This window comes from Echinops telfairi, unplaced genomic scaffold (genome assembly GCF_000313985.2).
Source record: "Echinops telfairi isolate 266 unplaced genomic scaffold, ASM31398v2 ScPeMD7_7457;HRSCAF=8495, whole genome shotgun sequence".
Classification (NCBI taxonomy): domain Eukaryota; kingdom Metazoa; phylum Chordata; class Mammalia; order Afrosoricida; family Tenrecidae; genus Echinops; species Echinops telfairi.
The window spans coordinates 45,697,855-45,717,112 of record NW_022111357.1 but is presented as its reverse complement, the minus strand read 5'-3'; the positions used below and the strand labels follow the sequence as shown (position 1 = coordinate 45,717,112).

The 19,258-nt window shown below is 61.4% G+C and overlaps 2 protein-coding genes across 2 annotated transcripts in view; both read right to left on the bottom strand.

The window, feature by feature from the left end:
* Positions 1 to 1,671: 1,671 nt before the first annotated feature.
* Positions 1,672 to 6,338, bottom strand: LOC123522693 (putative protein TPRXL). Its single transcript, XM_045299247.1, has 4 exons — positions 6,239 to 6,338; positions 3,229 to 3,708; positions 1,887 to 2,047; positions 1,672 to 1,788 (listed from the first exon to the last, which is right to left on the bottom strand). The coding sequence occupies exons 1-4, from the start codon at positions 6,336 to 6,338 to the stop codon at positions 1,741 to 1,743; spliced, it is 789 nt and encodes a 262-aa protein (XP_045155182.1). The 3' UTR covers positions 1,672 to 1,740.
* An 11,967-nt stretch (positions 6,339 to 18,305) lies between these two features.
* The window catches only part of JUND (JunD proto-oncogene, AP-1 transcription factor subunit), a 37,036-nt gene continuing 36,083 nt past the window's right edge, over positions 18,306 to 19,258 (bottom strand). Inside the window, exon 2 of the mRNA XM_013005344.2 lies at positions 18,306 to 18,376. Coding sequence (XP_012860798.1) covers positions 18,306 to 18,376 — 71 coding nt within the window. The remainder of the gene's footprint in view (positions 18,377 to 19,258) is intronic.

Below are 19,258 nucleotides of genomic sequence, written 5' to 3'. Positions count from 1 at the left end.
CGGCCAAGTTGGTGGTCCCGCAGAAGAAAGGCCTGGCGACCCCCTGCAGACCCTCTGGAGCACCGCTCTGCCCTGGCACCCAAGGAGGGGCTGGGACTCAGCACAGACGCCAGGCCTAGGGGTTAGAGCAGCGGTTCTCAACCCGTGGGTCGCGACCCCCTTGGGGGGGGTGTTGTCGAATGACCCTTTCACAGGGGTTGCCCGACTCACAACAGTACCAACAAATGTAATGTTATGGTTGGGGGTCCCCACCACGTGAGGAACTGTAGGAAAGGGCCGCGGCCTGAGGAAGGTGAGGACCCCTGGGTTAGAGTTGCTGTGTGGGTATAATTTTTGGTGGTTTTGAGTGAGGGGAGACAGAATGAGAGCTAGTCATGGGAGGAGGGTGGACAGATCCCCCCTCTCCCCCCAGAGGTCCTGGTGGGGGGCATCTCAGGAAAGCTTCCCCCCTCCTGGTGTTATGCAGCCCCCACTCCCCCACCCGCACAGGTGAAAGCCTCTGGTTCAGGTGCCAGGGCTGGAGCCCGGAGTGGCCAGTGGTCAGGGTGAGGTGGGGGTAGGGAGACGCGGCCAGGGGAAAGGGGGGCATGTGGCTGCCACTCCCGAGCCCGAACCAGAGTTGAGTTAATGTTTCACTTGTGTGGCCGCCTGCCTGGGAGGCCCTGTGTCCCCTCCCCGGCAGGACCATCAGAGCGTGGCGCTGGCCCTCCCTCAGGCGGGCTTCAGCCCCAACTGGCTGGGTGACCATGGCTCCGTGGCCCCTCTCTGAGTGCCCATTTCACCGTCGGGCCAGCTGAGCCCAGGAGGGGCGGCCCCAAGCATGAGACATGGTGTGACGTCCAGGCTCCATCTGGGCCTCAGTGTCCCCCTGGACTAGAGAAGTCTGAGATGATGAGGGTGGAGGCAGGAAGCGCCCACTGCCCTGCCAAGTGTCCCCAGCCATGGGCCTGTCCCTCCTCAGGTCTCAGTTTCCCTACCTGGCCCATGGGAGGGAGGAGGCTAGCTCCCCTGGCCCTCCTTGGGACATGGCAGGGGCTGGGGGGCCGGGCTCCGAGTCTCTGCACAGGAGCCCTGGTGGCACCAACAGTTCAGCGCTCAGCTGCTCCACGGAAGAAAGGCCTGGGGACCTGCTTCTGGAGAGAGAACAGCCACGGGCCCTCTGGGCAGCTCCACGCTGCCCACTCGGGTTGCCGTGCATCACCAGCTGGGCTGCAATTAACCAGTCTTTGCCCAGGTGGCCCCTGCCTCCTCGGCAGGATCAACCACATCCTGGTACTTACTGGCTGGAACTCTTCCCCCCACAGCCCCCAGGACCTTCACACACATACACACACGTTCACCCTGCTCCCACCAACCCCACACACTGCAGCCTCTTCTGAAACCTTCCCGGTGTTGTTCCTCTTGGGATTCCAGGTCTCGGCTCAACCATCCCCTCCTCAGGGAGGCCCCCTGCCCTCCTGATCAGGGTGGGCACCCTGGGTCCCTGTGGTCCAGCTCCAGCTCCTGAAACATGACCCTGTGACCCTCAGCACCTTCTGATATAATCTCCTGAGCCCCTCTGGTCCTCAAGACGGGACACCCTAAAGGTGAAAGCCTTGGTATCCTTCTTCATACACAGGTGGCCCAATGAATGAATGCCGCGGTGTGCACGCATGACTCTGGAGGCTCAGGTGAGCGGTGAGTGATTTATTCACAGGCCCTGCCCCTCCCCAGGGACCCCGTCTCTGCCAGCCATGCCGATCACTTCGGGAGGGGGTAGGCAAAGGAAGACCTCTCGCTCAGCACGCCCTGCAAGAGGAACAGGGGAGAAGACTGGTCAGGTTTTTGCAGGCTCTACAGCAGGGGACTGGCATGTTTGGGAACCCCCAGGCCAACCCTCTTCTCACCATGGAAACCTCATCCAGCTTCCGGAACTTGGACTCTTTCTTCTGGCAACACCGCACGGCCATGACCACAGAACCAATGACCAGGACGGACACCAGTAGACACACTGCCACCACTACACCTGGATTTCTCTGTAGCTCGGGCGCCCTGGGCCCACCAGGAGCTGGAAAGGGGAGTCCTGAATCAGCCTAGGACCCCAGTAGGCCGTACTCCCAGGGCTGGGATACCCACCAGGGCCCGGAGCCTTTTAAACCCCTTCCCGCCAGCCACGCTCACTTCCTTTCCCAGGTTTCTGCTACAACCTTTTGTTAAGCACACGGGGGGTGGGTGTAATGTGTTTGTCTATGGGGAATGCATAAGTGGACTCTAAGTGGACTACATTTTTTTCTGCCACTGTGGGTGGGGCATTTCTGGAGTACTCCCAAGGGCAGAGAAAACCCAAGAGGGCCTGGCTCCTAGAGGCAGCCACCTTCTGATTATGAATGAGGCATCTGACCCCTGGTGAAGACCGGGTAGGTTGTGGGAGTTTAGGCTGGTGGTCCTCCCCGTCCACAAGAAGGTTCGGGGCGTTGACAGTACATGATTATACGTAACAATGATTTGGGGCCTCTGGAACCTCGGGTTCGGTGTGGTCTGTATCTCACAACTCCTACTCTCAGTGTCCCCACCTGATACCCCACCCGCCTTCTCTCTCATCCTCAAACCCACCAGGCACGTGCTGGCTGCAGGCCCTGCCTGGCGGCCCCTTCCCCCTCCCCAGAGACTCCGCGTGGCTCCATTTCTCTCCAGTAGAGGACTCATCCTCCAAACCCATCAGAACACTAGCCCACACTCTGACTCCTCCCCCTGACGCACTCTGCTCTTTTCAAAAGCTATCCCTCAGTGATGTGTTTATTACCTGACTTGCCACACAGGAGCACAGAACCCGGGTTTCTCTCCCACACCGGAAAGAGCGGGTTTGAGACTATGACTCTGTAGGGGAGTAGAAAGCCCCGCTGTCTCTGGCAGTACCCCTTAAAAACAAACTCACTGCCCTCGAGTCAATGCGGACTCAGCGACCCTCTAGGACAGCGTAGAAAGGCCCGTGAGTTTCGGAGACGGTCACTGTTTACGGAGTAGAAAGCCCGGTCTTTCTCCCACAGACGGTTAGTGGTTTTGAACGTGTAACCACGACACCACCCGGGCTCCCTGCTACACCTAAGGGACTTGAGAACCCTGGGCGGGATGAACGGAGGCTGTCCAGGGGTGGGGCGGCGCATTCCCCGTTCTGCGTCCCCCCCTCGTGGCTTCTCTGAAGAAGTGCAGCACGGCACCCAGCCCCACCCACGTCCCCAAGGTACTCACTGGGGCCCGAAGCCGAGGCCGTCTGGGAGGTGGTGACGGAAGTTGTGGAGGAGGGCTCTGTTTGGGTGCTGAGGGGCGTGGGACCCCAGGGTAGGGTCATGGAGGTATTTCTTGGGGTGGCAGCAGTGGGAGGTGGGGAGGAGCTCAGAACTGGGGGGCCCGAGCTGTGGTGGGAGATCCTCTCTGGCTGCAGGGAGGTAGGGACTGTCTCTGGACTTAGAGGGCTCCCGAGCGTGGAGCCTGCCCTTGAACCTGGGGGGCTGAAATAGACGGACGTGTCCCCGGAACTGGTGGTACTAAGGTGGGCGATGGCAGATTCCCCTCTACTTGAACTGCTGGGGTCAGTCTGGGAATGGTGGGTGCTAGGGTGGAGGGTGGCACTGCTCCCTGTGGGTCTGAGGGTGGAGGCCTTGGGAGCTGGCTGAGGGTTGGGAGGCGAGGCCCCCACCGGCTGGCCCAAGCGCCACAAAGTTGTAATATCTGGAAAGAAACACAGTGTCAGAGGGCAGGGAGCAGATGGTGAGGAAGAGGCTCTGGGGTGGGATGGCCGTGCTGTGCGCCCTGGGGAAGTCCCTGGCCCTCTCTGGTCCCCTCTTTCTCTGGTAATTAGGGCACCATATGAGTGCTCAGTGGGGGAAAGCGGGATCGCCTCATTCAAGTCCTCCCTGGCCGGCCCGCTTCTTGCCTCTGCATACCCTCTGGGGCAGTGGTTCTGAACCCTCCTCATGCTGCGACCCTTTCAGACCGTTCCTTGTGTGGTGGTGACCCCGCCCCACCCAACCATAACATTATTTTCATTGCTGCTGTGATGAATCGGGCGACTCCTGTGAAAGGGTTGCTCGACCCCCAGGTTGAGATCTGCTGCTGTGGGGGTCCATCAGGACAGTGCTTGCAGGAACTGGTGCCCCCCCTGCTCCCCCACCCCCCTGCAAGTGCTCACTCAGGCAGGCAGTGAGGGGGAAGCACAACCCAAGCTTCACCGGTTCGGCAAAAGGTTACGATGTGCTCAGCTGCCAACCAACAGGCTGAAGGTTTGAGGATACCCAGAGGTGCCGCAGAAGAAAGGCCTGGTGGTCTGCTTAGGGAAAATCAGCCACGGAGAAGCCCTGTGGGGCACAGTCCTGCTGTGACACACCTGGAGTGACCAGGGGTTAGAGGCCAGCTACCTGGAAGTGCTCAGGTTAAACTCAGAGCTTTGGGTTTTGTTTTTTGTTTTGGGGTGGTGGGGTGGAAGTGGCCAGAGTGCCAGGGACCTGAGAGGCATCAGTGGGCTGTGTTTCTGGAACCCTCCCCCCATCTCCTCTGCTCCGGCTGCTCCCTGGCTCCCACCCAGTCCCAGGCACGGAGCCCAGGGGCTGGGCGAGGGGTGGGTAAATATTTTGTGGGCCACCTCCCACAGTTATTTCCTATCCTGGTTCCAGGCCACTGAGCACCTTGGCTGTCACATGTCACTGTATCAGCCGCTCCCTGCCCTGCCTGCTCCTTCCACCCTGGTTGCCCTCTGGACTTCCTTCCCCCAGAAATGCAGAAAGAACACCCAGCCTAGGAGTGCCCCCCACCCCACATTCCATCTCTCTGTCATCTCTCCCAGGTCATTTTGGAATGATCGGGGAGTCTCAAAGAGCTGCAGCGCTTTGGCCTGACTTCATTCCCATCCATCACGGGCAACGGACATTCCAGGGGGTAGAGAGTCTGGCCTGAAGTGACCAGGGGGCTCTCAGACCCTATAAGGTTCCTCTTCAAATGACGATGAGCAGGGGGTCACAATGAACTAAAAGCCAAGCCAGAATTCTGCCTAGCTGAACTCTTTAAGCAGATGGGGGGGAAACTAGTGGGCCTTGGGGAACGGAGTGGTGTTTCAAACCTGCGTTGGGATGCTAACTGCAAGGTCAACAGTTTGAAACCACCAGTCGTGCCTCGGGAAGAAGACAGGGCTTTTGACTCCGGTAAGGAGTGAGTCTCAGAGACTCACAGGGCCAGTTCTACCCTGTCCGCCAGGTGGCTCGGAGCCAACACTGGCAGTGAGTGTGGCTTGTGGTTTGATGGGCCGTGGGGGGAAAGCACACCATGAGAGGCACGCCATCACGTCTCTTTGGCTCACAGCGACCCTACCTGGGGTTCCCAAGGCCGGCCATCTTTCCGGGGGCAGATGGCCTCGTCTTCGTCCTGAGGAGCAGCCGGTGGGTTTGAACAGCTGAGTTGTGATTAGCAGCCCGGAGCCTAGCCCACAGTGCCACCAGGGCCCCTTGGAGCTAGATCCAAAGGAGGTTAAGGGGGCTTGTTTCTACGTATCATGCCAAGTGATTGCGTTTCTTGGAGGAGACCCGGAGACCAGGAAGCTGGCAGGAACCAAGTCAGTGGTTTCTAATCAAGGTCTGACCCAGACTGGGGACCTGAGCCGGCTGAGCCCCAGCTTTCTGAGCTGGGAAACGTGGCTGAACATGGTGGTGTTGGAAGGAAGGTCCTGCCGCCCACCGGCTCCTCCCCACAGGGACCTCTGCCCTGCTAAGAGGGATGGAGGCCAACGTGGACACAAGCTAGCCACTGCTCGTGCCTGGAGGGAGGCCTGGGACAGTGAAATTAACTCGACTCTTCTCCACCCTGGGAATCCTCTCACAGGGTCACAGATACCACCAAGAACTTCGTAGGCTTGGAGGTGGGGCTGGGGTGGGCCGAGGGAGCCACAAACACGTGACCAGGAGGGTGCTCCAGCCCACCCCTCAGGCCCTGGGCTTCCCCGGCCCCTCCCCTTGGGGGCTGGGCTTTGAGAAACTCGGGTTTGAAACTGGCGGACGCAAGATCCCCACCCCTCGCCTCGGACTCCAGCGGGAGTGCCCCAGCTGTTCGCACGGCTCCTCCGCCACTTGCCACGGGGCAAAGTGGCCGCCCTGGTTGGGAGTGGCGAAGGGACTGGCAAATGGGCCGCCCGGAGGGGTGCGGGCGCCCGAAGTGTGGCCAGGACGCGCACCCCAGCTTCTGGGCTCGCAGTCTCCCGCTTACCTGTGCTTACCTGTAGAGGCGACGGTGACTGGAGCCCCGTCGGATTTCAACAGCAGCGCCAGTACCAGCAGCAGCAGCAGCAGCAGCAGCGGTGGCGGCGAGACCGCCATTCTGGAGCGGGGAGGGTCGGCCTATTCTGCACAGGTGTGCGCGCCCAGGTGTGCTCGCTTTGCGCTTGCGGGCGCCCCCTCCTGGCGGCGCGAGGGACCGCGCAGGTGCGAAGCAGGGGCGGGGCCTCGGGACGTCCACCCCGCGCCTTCCTCAGCAGCTAGCCCGAGCCCTGACGCCAAGCTCTCTACCCTGTGCCCCCGCCCATGCCTCCCCGGCTCTCCCTGCCGTGCCGGTCACTGCCCCAGAGCCGCCTACCCTCCACGCCTCCTCCGAATCTCTGCAAACGGAGACTTGGATGGGCTTGAGTCCAGCGCCACTCTTCCCCCTTCCAGGAGGCCTCCCGGAAGACCCTTTTAGGCGCCCCAACCTCCTCCCCGCCCCTCCCTCTGCCTGTCTCTGACTCGCCTTTGGGGTGCCTGAGCCTGGCCCTGTCCCCAAGACGGGTACCTCTTCAGCGGTGGGCGCAACATCCCCAACCGGGGACGTGCTTGGCACCTCCCAACATCTCTAGAGCGAGGTGCCCATGGGTGGGTTTTCTAGGATCAAGGGACTGCCTGCCAGGCACGCTCCCTGCTACAGACACCCAGCGTGTCAGGGACAGTGTCCCTCTGGATGCCACCCCACTCGCTAGAGGACAATGAAACCACACTAGCAGCTCCTAACCTCCAGAAAGACTTCCCATTCTGGACACACACACACACACACACACACACACACACGAGCAAATGGGGTGGTGCGGAGGCCTCGAGCTCCTCCCCAGGTTCCCCTACCCTCCCTGCCCTAGCGCCCCCATTCACCCCTCATGCACCTCAGGACAGAGCACTTCAGGACTCAGGCTGGGAAGGATTTTATTCATAGATCCGGCCCCTCCTGGTGGCTGATTCCTAGACCCCGGGATACTTGGTGTGCCTCTGCCTGTCACAGGGTCTATCCTGGCCCAGGATTGAGTCATTTGCCGGGCAGCTCTTGGTGAGTCCCAGGAGCGAGTCGGTTGTCAGGCAGGCCCTGGTGAAGTGGCCACGCCAGTTTGCTTGCAGCTTCTTGGCGGCTGCCTGCTGCTTCTTGAGGTGGCTCCGGGCCAGATAGCCCCTCCAGGCGGACTGGATGGTGGTGGCCGCTTTTGCTTTCTCGCAGCAGGGAGGGAGGGTGGTAAGGGAAGGGCCAGGGGGGCTGGTGGGGACCAGTTGATTGCTGACAGTCCTCAGTGCCGGGGCACTCTCCTGGCACCCAGCTCCCTGGCCCGTGCCTTGCACCACACGGGTTTGCACGGTCTGGCCGCACATGTGACAGGTGCGGGGGCTGGAGCCCACGAGCAGGACCACACTGGGCGGGGCCCCCAGCCCAAGACTCAGTGTCTGGCAGAGGGCACAGGAGCGTGGCTGGCAGGACTGGAAGCATCGGTGCTCCGATGAGGCCCTGGTCCAGTTCCCGGGAGCTGACCAGACAGCCTGGGGCTGTGGCTGCTGACCCTGGTCCTGCTGGGTCTTGTAGCTACACCAATGGGTGTGAATGGTGTGGGCAGTCCCCTGCAGCTGGTAGAGCTGCCGCCGCACCACATGGCCACGCCACGCTGCCTGGATGATGGTGGCACTCTGTTGCCACTCTTTAATCTGGCGGCGCACCAAGTAGCCTCGCATGTGCGCCTGGATGATGATCACAGCAGGGACACGCAGCTCCTCCACCTTCTGCGCCGCCCCCCACTGCTGCCCCGAGCTCCTCCAGCCAGCTGCCTTCACATCCCACGGGCTTGGACACCTGACCGGCTGCCACAGGCTCCTGGGGCCTACCATGCTGTCCCTGGGCCCAGCCACGATGCTGGGGGCGGCGGCGGCGGCGGCATTGGTGTTCCAAGGTTGCTGGCCACCCTCCACACCAAGGACCATGTCTCTCTGCAGCGCACTGAGGGTCTGGGAGGGTTGGTGGCTGCTCTTCGGGGCCACCGAAGTGTGGGACTCCTGCAACTTCAGCGGGGATGCCTGGTCAAAGAGGGGTCTCCGGGAGCCACTGGGAGAAGACTCATACCCCAAGGACACCCTGTGGACGCCTGGGTGGGTCCTAGGGACACTTATGCCTTGGGTGCGCATGATACCCGTGTACGGGGTGCCCACAGAGGACCTGGTGCTCTGTGAGGGCTGAGGGGGCTTCTCCTGTAGCTGGGGGGGTGGCACCAGTGTGGTCACAGAGTCACCCAGCATCTCAGCCACAATGCTGCTGTGCACGGACTTGTAGGATTGGGTGCGCACGATACCCATGTGCAGGGTGCCCACAGAGGACCTGGTGCTCTGTGGGGGCTGAAGGGGCTTCTCTTGTAGCTGGGGGGATGGCACCAGTGTGGTCACAGAGTCACCCAGCATCTCTGCCACAATGCTGCTATGCACGGACTTGTAGGATTTCCGGGGCCCCAGAGGTACTGGGCGGCTGCTCTGGGCCACGTCCCTAGTCATGGGGGACAATTGGGTACCTGAAGCAGTGTTCATCTGGAATTGACTGGGCACTGCCCCGCTAGCCAGGGGGGGTTGTTGAGGTGTGTGAGAAGGCATGCTGGGGTGTCTGGACCACTGTGGAGGATCTGGGTCCGTCAACTGAGTGTTGGACCCTGTGGGGATGCTGGGGGCCCTGAAGTTGCCCTGGGGTGGCTGGGATGACCTGGAGGGTGGGGGGAGAGCAGCTGCCTGGGAGTGACTCTGGGGAAACACAGGTGGCTTTGATGGGACCCCAGAGATGGCCTGGGACTGTGCTATGAGCCTGTTGACCACAGACTGCGTATGCAAACTGATCCTGCTGGATGCCCCATTACTGGCTGCTGGCTGCGGCTGCAGCGTGGGGCTGGTGTTGCCAACCCCAGAGTGAGCGGCTACACTGGCGGTCTGTGAGGGGGCGGGGGGCATACCACTGCCCACAGGACCTGGAGGTTGAGCCCAGGCCCAAATGTTGGCTGCATACTCTGAATGTAAGGCCTGGGTCATGCCATTGACCATGGAGCCTGGTGGACAGGTCTGGGCCACCCCACTGGCCATGGACCCTAATGGCTGGATCCTGGTGCTGGTCACAGATGCCGGGGGAAGCCTCTGGGCCACACTACTGACCATGGCATCCTTTGATTGGGTCTGGACAATGCCACTGACCATGCCACCCTGTGGGTGGATCTGGGTCACACCACTGACCATGCCACCCTGCGGGTGGGTCTGGGTCACACCACTGACCACGCCACCCTGTGGGTGGGCCTGGGTCACATTACTGACCATGGTACCCTGTGGATAGCTCTGGGTCACACCACTGACCATGCCACCCTGTGGGTGGGCCTGGGTCACAGTACTGACCACGGCACCCTGTGGATAGCTCTGGGTCACACCACTGACCATGCCACCCTGTGGGTGGGCCTGGGTCACACCACTGACCATGCCACCCTGTAGGTGGCTCTGAGTCACACCACTGACCATGCCACCCTGTGGGTGGCTCTGGGTCACACCACTGACCATGCCAGCCTGTGGGTAGTTATGGACCATGCCACTGTCCACAGACTTGGCAAAGCTGGTTGCGACCTCCCCTAAGAATGGCGCCCAGGGCTCCTTCACAGTCCCCTCCTGTAACTGCAGCGCAGGGGCATACTCATCAGCTCCCAGGGACTCTCTGTATGTCCATGGGTTCACTTGCAGGACCACAGACTTGCTGTTAAAGTCATTGGCCTCTCCACTAGATCCCGACACCTGGGACAGGACCTTATCCAGCTCTCCGCGGGGAAACGTGGCCCGGCTCTCTACGGCCCCGAATGACATCACTCCCTGGTTCACCTGGGAGACTCTGGACACAACAGTGGGCACTCGGTGAAGGCTCCTGACGGTGCCACTTGCTCCTGATGCCGGAGTGTGCACTTGTGCCACACTAGCACTGCGGGACGCCTGGAAGGAAGTCAGGCACCCCTCCCCCACCAGGGACCCCTGATAAGGCCGAGGGGTGATTCCAATCAGCAGGGATCCCACAGGGACCGGGGTCACCAGGCTAGCTCTAGGTTCTAGAACGATGCTCTGACTCAGCCCCCCATCCACAGGTGCTGGAACTACCCCAGGGGCCCCCGCGGTGGCCGCATAGCCTGAGGGAAGGGTCTGGGTCACACTGCTGGCAGAACAACCTGGGGAGAGATTTTGGCCCGTGCCCCGGATCACAGACCCTGCGGCCAGGCTAGGGGTCAGAGCAGTGGCCGCAGTGCGTGGTGTCATGCCTGGGGTCATCCTACTGGCTACGGGATCGGGCCCCAGACCACTCGCTGCACCCATCATGGTATCCTGCGTGAGAACACTGGCTTGTTGGTAACTAGGGGTGACCACGATGGCCACGGAAGGAGGCTGGTAATCCAGGCCCACGGGGAGATCCACGCTGAGCTTGGGGATGCTGGGAGCCACGCCCACCATGGAGCCATTGGAGAGAGACTCTGCCAACCTATTAGACACCGAAGGCGGGGAGCCTTCCGGGGCTCTGGAAGTCACTGACACTCGCTCACGGGTCAAAGGCCCACGGGATCCAGACACCCAGCAGGTAGCAGGCGCCATGCCACCAGCCACCTGAGACTGACTTTGGCCCACACCGGTAACCATAGTTCTCCGAGGCATAATTGGCGCGGCACCCGCCACCGCTGTCTCCTGAGCCAGATTCGGGGTCATCCCTCTGGGCAGAGTCTCCTGGGAAATGCTGATCGAATGGCCAGATCCAGTAGCCAGACCCCTGGCCATCGAGGCCTGGTAAAGGTTAGGTGCTGAGGTGGTGACAAGGGAAGTTTGGCCCATCCTCCGACCCATACCCTCGCTGAAGTTGGGGTGCCGGAGGCTGGAGGCTACCTGAGGATCCTGGGTTATGGCTGCCCAGCTCTCTGAAGCAGGCTGGCGCTGCTGCCAGCTCAAAGTGGCTGCAGAAGGGTCTGGCCTAACTGACATGACACCCGGGGCCATGGAGGCCTGCTGCAAACGCGGGGCTACTGCATCCACGGTCCTGGAGGACTGTCCACTAGAATCTCTCCCAGAGGCCAAACCCGGTGTATCAAAGCCATGACTGGCCACAGATGGCTGGGATCGACTTGGGCTCAATTTTCTAGCTGCTGATGCTAGGCTCGGGGCAACCCCACTGGCTGAAGACGGGGGAGAGAGGTTGGGTGCCCCCCAACTGGGTATGGATGGCTGGGTGCAGCCGGGGGTCATCCTACTGACCACAGATGGGCGAGAGAGGCTGGGCACACCCCTACTGGCCATAAAGGACTGGGCTGGGCTAGGGGCTGCCCTACTGGCTGCAGATGGGGGAGAGAAGATGGGTGCCTTCCTACTAGCCATGCATGGCTGGCATAGGCTGGGGGCCTTCCCACTGACCATGGGTGGCCAGGCTAAGTTGGGCGTCCCCCCACTGGCCATGCATTTCTGGGCTAGGCTGGGCGCCTGCCCACTGGCCATGCATGGCTGGGCTAGGCTGGGTGTCCCCCCACTGGCCATGCATGGCTGGGCTAGGCTGGGTGCCTGCTCACTGGCTATGCTTGGCTTTCCAAGGCTGGGTGTCCCCCCACTGGCTATGCATGGCTTTCCAAGGCTGGGTGTCCTCCCACTGGCTATGCATGGCTTTCCAAGGCTGGGTGTCCCCCCACTGGCCAAGCATGGCTGGCCAAGGCTGGAGGTCATCCTACTGGCCACAGCTGGGTGGGTTAGATTGAGGGCCACCCCCCTGGCTCCAGGTAGGCGAGCTGGGCTGGGGGCTACTCTACTGGCCACAGATGGATGATAGAGGTTGGAGGTCACCCCAGTGGCCATGGATGGGTAGGAGAGGCTCGGAGCCAACCGACTGACCAGAGATGCCTGGGGTTGGGTGGGTTGTTGACGTGGGGTTTGAGTCATAGTCCCCAGAGACAGGCTCCTCACCAGCCCTGTCCTCACCGATACTTGGGACACACTCTGGTTCGTATCTGTGGAGCTTGGGAACGAGGAGGACACATCTGTGTCACTCTCTGAACCCCAGTGGACACTGAAGGACATTCGGCTAGCCATAGGTCCGTGGTGTAGAATGGGGACCAGCTCTGTGGCCGTGGTGGGCCGTCTTTGGGTGGTCTGCTTGGGCTGGGTCCTACTGGCCTCTTCCATCTCCCTGGTCCCCTGCGAGCACCTTACCGCCTCCCCACGGGTCCGGGGCCCCCTTTGTTGACAGCACTCTGGGTTGTCCTCCCAAGACTCCTCCTCCTGATCGGTGGCATTCAAGCTGGCCAGGGACGTGGTAGACAGACTGGCCGAGCTGCAGCTCTGCAGAGAGCTCTGGGAATTGCTGAGGGCCACGCCACACCCCATGGAGCACTGGGAGAAGCCTCTAACGGTGTCTGCGGAGGGGCCCGTCCTCCTGTTACACACGGATGTTTGATGGCCAGATGCCAGCTGCTGGGGTTGGGACCTGGCGGACTTGGACACCCTCGTCCCTTCCTGGAAGGGGATGGGTGTCTGGGTAAGGCCAGAGGCTGCTTGGGACAGAATGGAATTGACCTGAGTCACCAGGTAGTTCTTCATGGGTGCCATGGGGTCTGGCAGGTCACAGCCTGCCTGGGGGTCACCTGGAACCACCCTGCTTATCTTGGCAGCCGACGACGGGTTCCAGGTCCCTTTCCTGGGCATATCCCTGGGGTCCACAGGTGCCTGCTTATGGTTTGGGGGCTGCGATCTGGGGCCTGCCCCTCTGGCCATGGGAGACTGGCATGTCCCACAGGTCCCCTTGTTGGCCTCCGAGAGCTGGCACCAGCAGGTGTGCCTGCTGCAGGGGAAAGGGGATGGGTGGCCATGTGCGGCCCTCCTGCTGCCCACCGAGCTTGGCATCTTGCCTGAGCAGTCGCTGGCCGCCCCGGGCGAAGACCACGTGTGAGGGGCCACCCTGCTGGAACCCTGTGGCTTCTGGGAGCTGGGGGCCCCACCGCCTGTCACCGATGGCTGGCTGGTGCTGTGGCCAACACCACTGGCGGTCAGCGGTGGCCACAGATAGGGAGGTGGCTGCAAGTGGGGTGGTTTGGGCACATCAGGTCCTGTACTGTGGAAAGTGGGTGCCTCGTGCCTGCAGACCGTCTGGCTTAAGCTGGGGCTGGGCGGGTCACTGCCCGATGCTCCCCCCCAAGGCCCCCGGGTGTCCGGGCCGAAGATGAGCGCACATTGGTGGATGGTGGTGACCTCTGGACTAGGGACCCTCAACAAGGAGGGGGACCCCCCAAGCCTAGTCCCATCCCCCATCTCCTCCCAGGCCCCACTGCCAGGGTCCCTGACCTTGCTGGGATGACCTCTCGTGGGCCCCAGGGCGGGCCTCCATGTGGCCGAAGGGGTCCCCCCGCAGTCCAACTCCACCGTCCCGGCCCCGGCTGCCAGGCTGCCGCCCGCTGCCTTCACGACCACCTTGGGCAGTGTAGCCGCGGTCCGCAGCACCGCCTGCGACAGACACGTGCTCAGCACGGCGCCCAGCTCCCCCTGGCACAGGGCCTGGCTCAGTGCCGCCCGCTCGTCCTCCGTCAGCGCCTTGCTGAGCACATCCGTCAGCCTGCCATGCAGGGTCCTGGTCAGCTCTGCCCGCAGCTCGGTCCGAGAGAGTGTCCGCGACACGGCTACGCCCAGCTCGCTCCAAGACAAGGCCTTGGCCAGCACAGCACCCAGCATGCCTTGTGGCAGGGCCTTCACCATGGTGGTGCCCAGTCCCTCCTTGGAAAGGACCTGGGTCAGAGTGGCCCGTACTTCACCCTGCGACAAAGCCCTGCATAGCAGCAAGCGGAGGTCCTCGTGGGAGCTCAGCATGGCCGTCAGCTCCGCGCAGAGGGACGCCAGCTGGGCGGCTGTCACCTCCTCCGGGCTGAGCGCAGGCGGGCTGTGCGTGGGTGTTGGGGCCCGGGCGGCCCCGCTGTCCCCCCAGGACTCGATGTTGCAGGAGGAGTGACCAGGCAGCAGCGGCACCAGCATGCCCTGGGTGTTGGGGCCTGGTGAGCGGATGCCCTGCTCAGTCTTGCCCAGCTCGAGGCTGGGGGCCAGGGCACCGAGGAGCTGGCTGGGCTGGGTGGAGGCCTTGCGCCCAGCCAGCTGGAGCTGGGGCTGGGGTTTGCTGAGATCTGTGGCCTGATGGGCTGGGCAGAGGGACTGGGCTGTTTCTGTCGTCAGCGAGGCCTGGGACGGGGTCTTGGTCAGCCCAGTGGACAGCTGTCTCTCTAAGTGGGTCTCGGTCAGCTCAGCCACCAGCTGGGCCTGGGACTCAGTCTTGGTCAGGGCAAGGGACATCTGGACCTGGACCCCGGCTTGGGTGGTTCTGGTGGCCAGATTGGTCTGGGACTGGGCCTTCGTCACCCCAGCGGGGGGCTGGGGCTGGGCCTGGGCCTCGGTCAGCCTGGCCATCTGTGGGGCCTGCTCCTGGGGGGGTGTCTGGATCTGGACCTGGAGGCTGGTTAGCTTGGCCACTTGCTGATGAGACTGAGTCTTGGCCAGCCCAGCAGGCTGGGCTGTCCGCTCAACCCCGGTCTGCATCTGAGATGGGACCTTGGTTGGTCTGGCAGGGATCTGTACTTGGCACTGGCTCTTGGTCAGCCCGCTCACCAGCTGGGCCTGGAAGAGGGTCTTGGACAGAGTCCTGGACAGGGTCTTGGCCAGCCCGGTGGGCGTATGTCCCTGGCACTGGGGTTTGGTCAGTGCAGCGGCCGGCTGGACCTGGCCTGGGGTCATAAGCCCTTGGGTGGGCGAACAGGCCTGGGGCTGGCCCCGAGCGCTCTCCTTTTTCTCCTGGCCTTGCGCGCGGGCCTTGCATCTGTTAAAGAGAGTCCTGGGCATGTCTGCGTCCCCGCTGGTCTTGGGTGGTGTCTCTGTTCTCATCGGCCTCTGGGCACAGACCTTGATTTTCTCAGCTTCCCAGGGAGACCTCCCCAGCACCTTGGGTGTCCCCACTTCCTGGGGGTGGCCCGTGGATTTGCCCGCAGCCACGCCGGAGTGGGATGAGACCTTGAGGGCCATGTCGCTCTGCCTCTCGGGGCCAGGGCCCTTCCCCTTGGCCGAGTTCAGACGTGTGTGGGACAAAGACTGGGAGGTCCTGCTGCCCACGCTGGCCGGAGGGGGTGATTTGGCGTTTCCAGCGGGTGTCGGGAACGTGCAGAAGTTCTTGAAGAGGGCGGCTACCGAGCGTAACTGAGCCGGGGTCTTGGTGATCATGGTGGCCAGGCGTGTCTGAGGGGGGCTCTTGACCACTGGGCCGGTCTGGGAGGGACTCTTGACTATGGTAGCCACTGAATGGGTCTTGGGTAAAGTCTTGGCTATCATGCCCAGAGGGCGTGCCTGGTGTGGAGCCTTGGAAGTCATAGATGCTGGGCGTGGCTGGGTCAGGGGATGGGCCCTGGTGGGCCCTGGGTGTGTCTGGGATGCGGTCTTGGTTACGGGGAGCATCAGACAGGCCGGGGATGGAATCCTGGCCGTCATGACTGCCGTTCGTGTCTGGGGAGGCATCTTGAACATGGTGGCTGTCGGGCTGGGCTGAGATGGATTCTTGGTCATTGTGATGGCTCCCGGGCGTGTCTGGGGTGGGAACTTGACCAACGAGGACACCGAACACACGTGGGGTGCGAGTCTTAGAGCCTCTGCTTCCACATGGGCCTGGGCTTGGGTCTGGGTCTTGAGGTGTCCACTCCCCAACGGGGCACTCCTTCCGCACGGTGTCAGCTCCCCAGGGCCGCCCTTGCTGAGTGGGCTGGTCCCATGCTTGCCCTTCGCGGTCTCCGCCTCAATGTGGACCAGGCAGGAGCTCCTGATGGTCTTCGTCATCAAGCAAGGGTACTGGCGCTTGTCCGCATGCATCGGACACGGGAACCGAATGGCCACAGACTGGTGGGACAGGAAGGGGACACTAGGGGCTTCAAACACATACGGAGGGGTCGTTCCGGGCTCCAGGGAGCCAGGTGCCCCCGGGGACTTCTGGAGGTTGCAGGGGGCCAGAGTGTCCGAGGAGGGGAACTGGGTTTCCTTGTTGATCTTGACGGGCTGGGGGGAGACTTCTGGCCCTCCTGGGATGTGCTGCTGGAACCGCACCTGCTGGGGGGCGTGGTAAGGGATGTCCTTGTCCTCGTCCGCTTCCTTGTGGGCGCGGAAGCTGCGCTTGATGTGGAAGCGCCGCCAAGCCTCCTGGATGGCCTTGGCCGCTGTCATCTGGGAAATCAGCTTTTGCCGGAGCTGGTGGCCCCTCCAGTTGGCTTGGATGAGGGTGGCCGCGCGAGCCATCATCATGTCCATCTCGTCCACTAGGACGTTCCTGAAGGCTTGGCTCTCCACCACGGACCGCAGGTGGGGGGCATGGCGGGGCACCGGCTGCTCCTGGGGGGCCTTCTGGGCCTCGGCGGGCTCCGGCTGGGGCTTGGCAGGTGGTGCCTCTGCCTCACAGGAGGGACTGAGTTTGGACTGGGACTGGAGGCTCGTCTGCCTGCTCGGTGACGTCTGCTCGGGGAGCGGGAGGGGTGTCTCGTGCTGCATGGTCTTGGTTCCTGCGGGGGTTGGTTCTGCCTGTGGGGGTGGCAGGGGTGGGGCGGGTCAGCGGGGAGGACACGAGGGCTCCCACTGGGCCGGCATTCCACTCACCCCCCAGATCTTCTTGTTCCTGGGGGTTTGCGTCTTCCTCTTCCCTTCTCAGGCCATCTCAGCGCTGGTCACCTGTGGATCCCTGTGTCGGCTGTCCTCCGTGGCCCAGGGCCACTTGAGGGCTGGCACACACGGTGCTCTTGCACCAGAAGCCTGACCACCTACCTGCCTTCTTCACCAGAGGACAAGCACTGACCACATGATTTGGGGGATGCCTCTGTGTGTGTGTGTGTGTGTGTGTGTGTGTGTGTGTGTGTGTGTGTGTGTGTGTGGCCTTCACCCACTGACTGTATTTCTAGAGGAAATAGCCCAGGTCTGATCACTTCAAGGTGTCCACCTCAGCCATAGGACCTGGCCCCAAGCTGTGAGTGGTGGGTGGGTCGTTTGATTGGTAAATGAGCGCACTGGCAGGTTGAACGTTGGGTGGATGAGGAGATAGAGGGATGAATGACAACGTACTGAAAGGACAAGTAAGTAGACAGTTGAATGGCGGACGAGATGGAGGGTTGGATGGAAAAGTGGTTGAATAAAGGAGGCTGGTTAATTAATTGATAAACAGATAGAGGAGCAGGAAAATGAAAAATGAATCAGTGGAGGGATGGGTAGCAGGACATGGATGGATTGGTGGCTGGAAGAATGGATGGACAGGTGACTAAACAGATGGGTGGTTGGATGGATCATAGGGTTACTAGGTGAGTAGATAGATGAGTGGTTGCTAGGTAAATGAATGGCTGGTAGGTAGATGAGTGGATGGGTGAGCAAGTGGGTGTATAAATGGATGAACGTATAGATAGCAGTGAATGGATAAGTGGGTGGGTAGATGAACAAGTGGTTGAATAGACAGTTGATTGGTCGATGGATGGAGGGTTGGCTGGAGATGATGGGGGAGATATGAGCAGATGAATGGCTAGTTGAAGGACGAGTGAATAAATCGATGAGTATCCACGCAGTCAGAGCGCTGAAGGGGTGGGAGAGGAAAGAAGCCTGGGAGTCTGATGGGCCTATCGTCGATGCCGATGGCTCAGTGACAGATGGAAGGAAGGGCGAAGAGATGGTTCTAGCTCTGATGTCACGCAGGTGCAGAGAGAGGGGAGACCTTGGTATGCCTGTCCCCACATGGACGGTGCCTCCAGCCCTCCTCCCCAGCTGACGGGCCAGGCGCTCTGTCTTCCTACCTCGGAGGGTCATAGAGCTGGAGGAGAAGCAGGAGGAGATACAATCTCGTAAAGCCAACTTGAGAGAGGGGGCAGTCTTCAGTTTCTCACCCCACGCGACGTGCAGCGACACTGCCCTGGCCGGCCCTGCGTGCAAGACCAACACACGGAGAGGCATGAAAAGCAACCCACAAACAAACAAGCACAAACCAAACAAAGCTCACTCCATGCTCAGCAGCATGTACACAACGATGCAGGTGCAGGGAAGTTCATCCTGCCACCGAGGCGCAGCTGAAGAGACCACCAAGGGGGGTGAGGACAGAGCGGCCACAGAGACATGCCCTCCAGGCTGTTTAGAAGGGTGACAACCGAAACCAACCGAGGTGCTCGTCGGGAGGAGGTGGGGGGGGTCCATGACTCCAGGGGACATCCGCCCACGGGCCTCTGTCCAGCGACTAGGAATGGTATGCACGAGGAACAAGCAGGACTTGAGTTCAAATGTCGCACGTGTGGGTGAGGACGTGGAGCAGCCGAGCGCTCCAACATGGCCGGTGGGATGGAGAACAGCACATCGTTTGGGGGAAATGTTTGGTAACTACTTGAAGATGACCCAGCCATTCTGCTTCCACGAATCAAGTCCTCGGATCAGGAGCCCACCAAGAGTCGCATTTTATAAAACGAAAAGCTTCGGAGGATCTGATGCTAAAGTAAACACTCTGAACGCAGCTTGCGGGTGGGGGTGGATGTGCAAGCGAGACAGCGGAAGAGAGAGATGATGATGAGATAGAAGGGAGTGAAACCAAAGGGTGAGAGATAGAGTGGGCAGGGAGAGACAGACAGAGAGATGGCAACAGAGAGGCCCACAGTCACATGGAGAAAGTGATAGAGCGAGGGGAAGAGAGAGAGACAACAGACAGAACGAGGGGAGAGAGAGAGAGAGAGAGACACCCATTTTTACATCTATGGAATAGACGTAGGAGAGAGACCCAGAGAGAGGGCATGGAGGCTGCGTGCACGCGGACTTTCATAGACAACATTTTAACCTTAAAAGGCTGGGAACTCGAGCCTTCTCGTCCAGATGGCCACTGCTCGTCTGTTGGTCAGTCGGACTGTCAAAGTCAGCCGTTCGAAACCACCAGCCACTCCACAGGAGTGGACAGGGCCTTCTCCGCC

Excerpts from the sequence above, each read along its gene's own strand:
- LOC123522693 (XM_045299247.1), bottom strand. The coding sequence starts at position 6,338 with ATGGCGGTCTCGCCGCCACCGCTGCTGCTGCTGCTGCTGCTGCTGGTA. Across the intron at positions 3,709-6,238 it reads AGTCACCGTCGCCTCTACAG|ATATTACAACTTTGTGGCGC; the intron begins GTAAGCACAGGT and ends GTTTCTTTCCAG. Across the intron at positions 2,048-3,228 it reads GGCCTCGGCTTCGGGCCCCA|CTCCTGGTGGGCCCAGGGCG; the intron begins GTGAGTACCTTG and ends TCCCCTTTCCAG.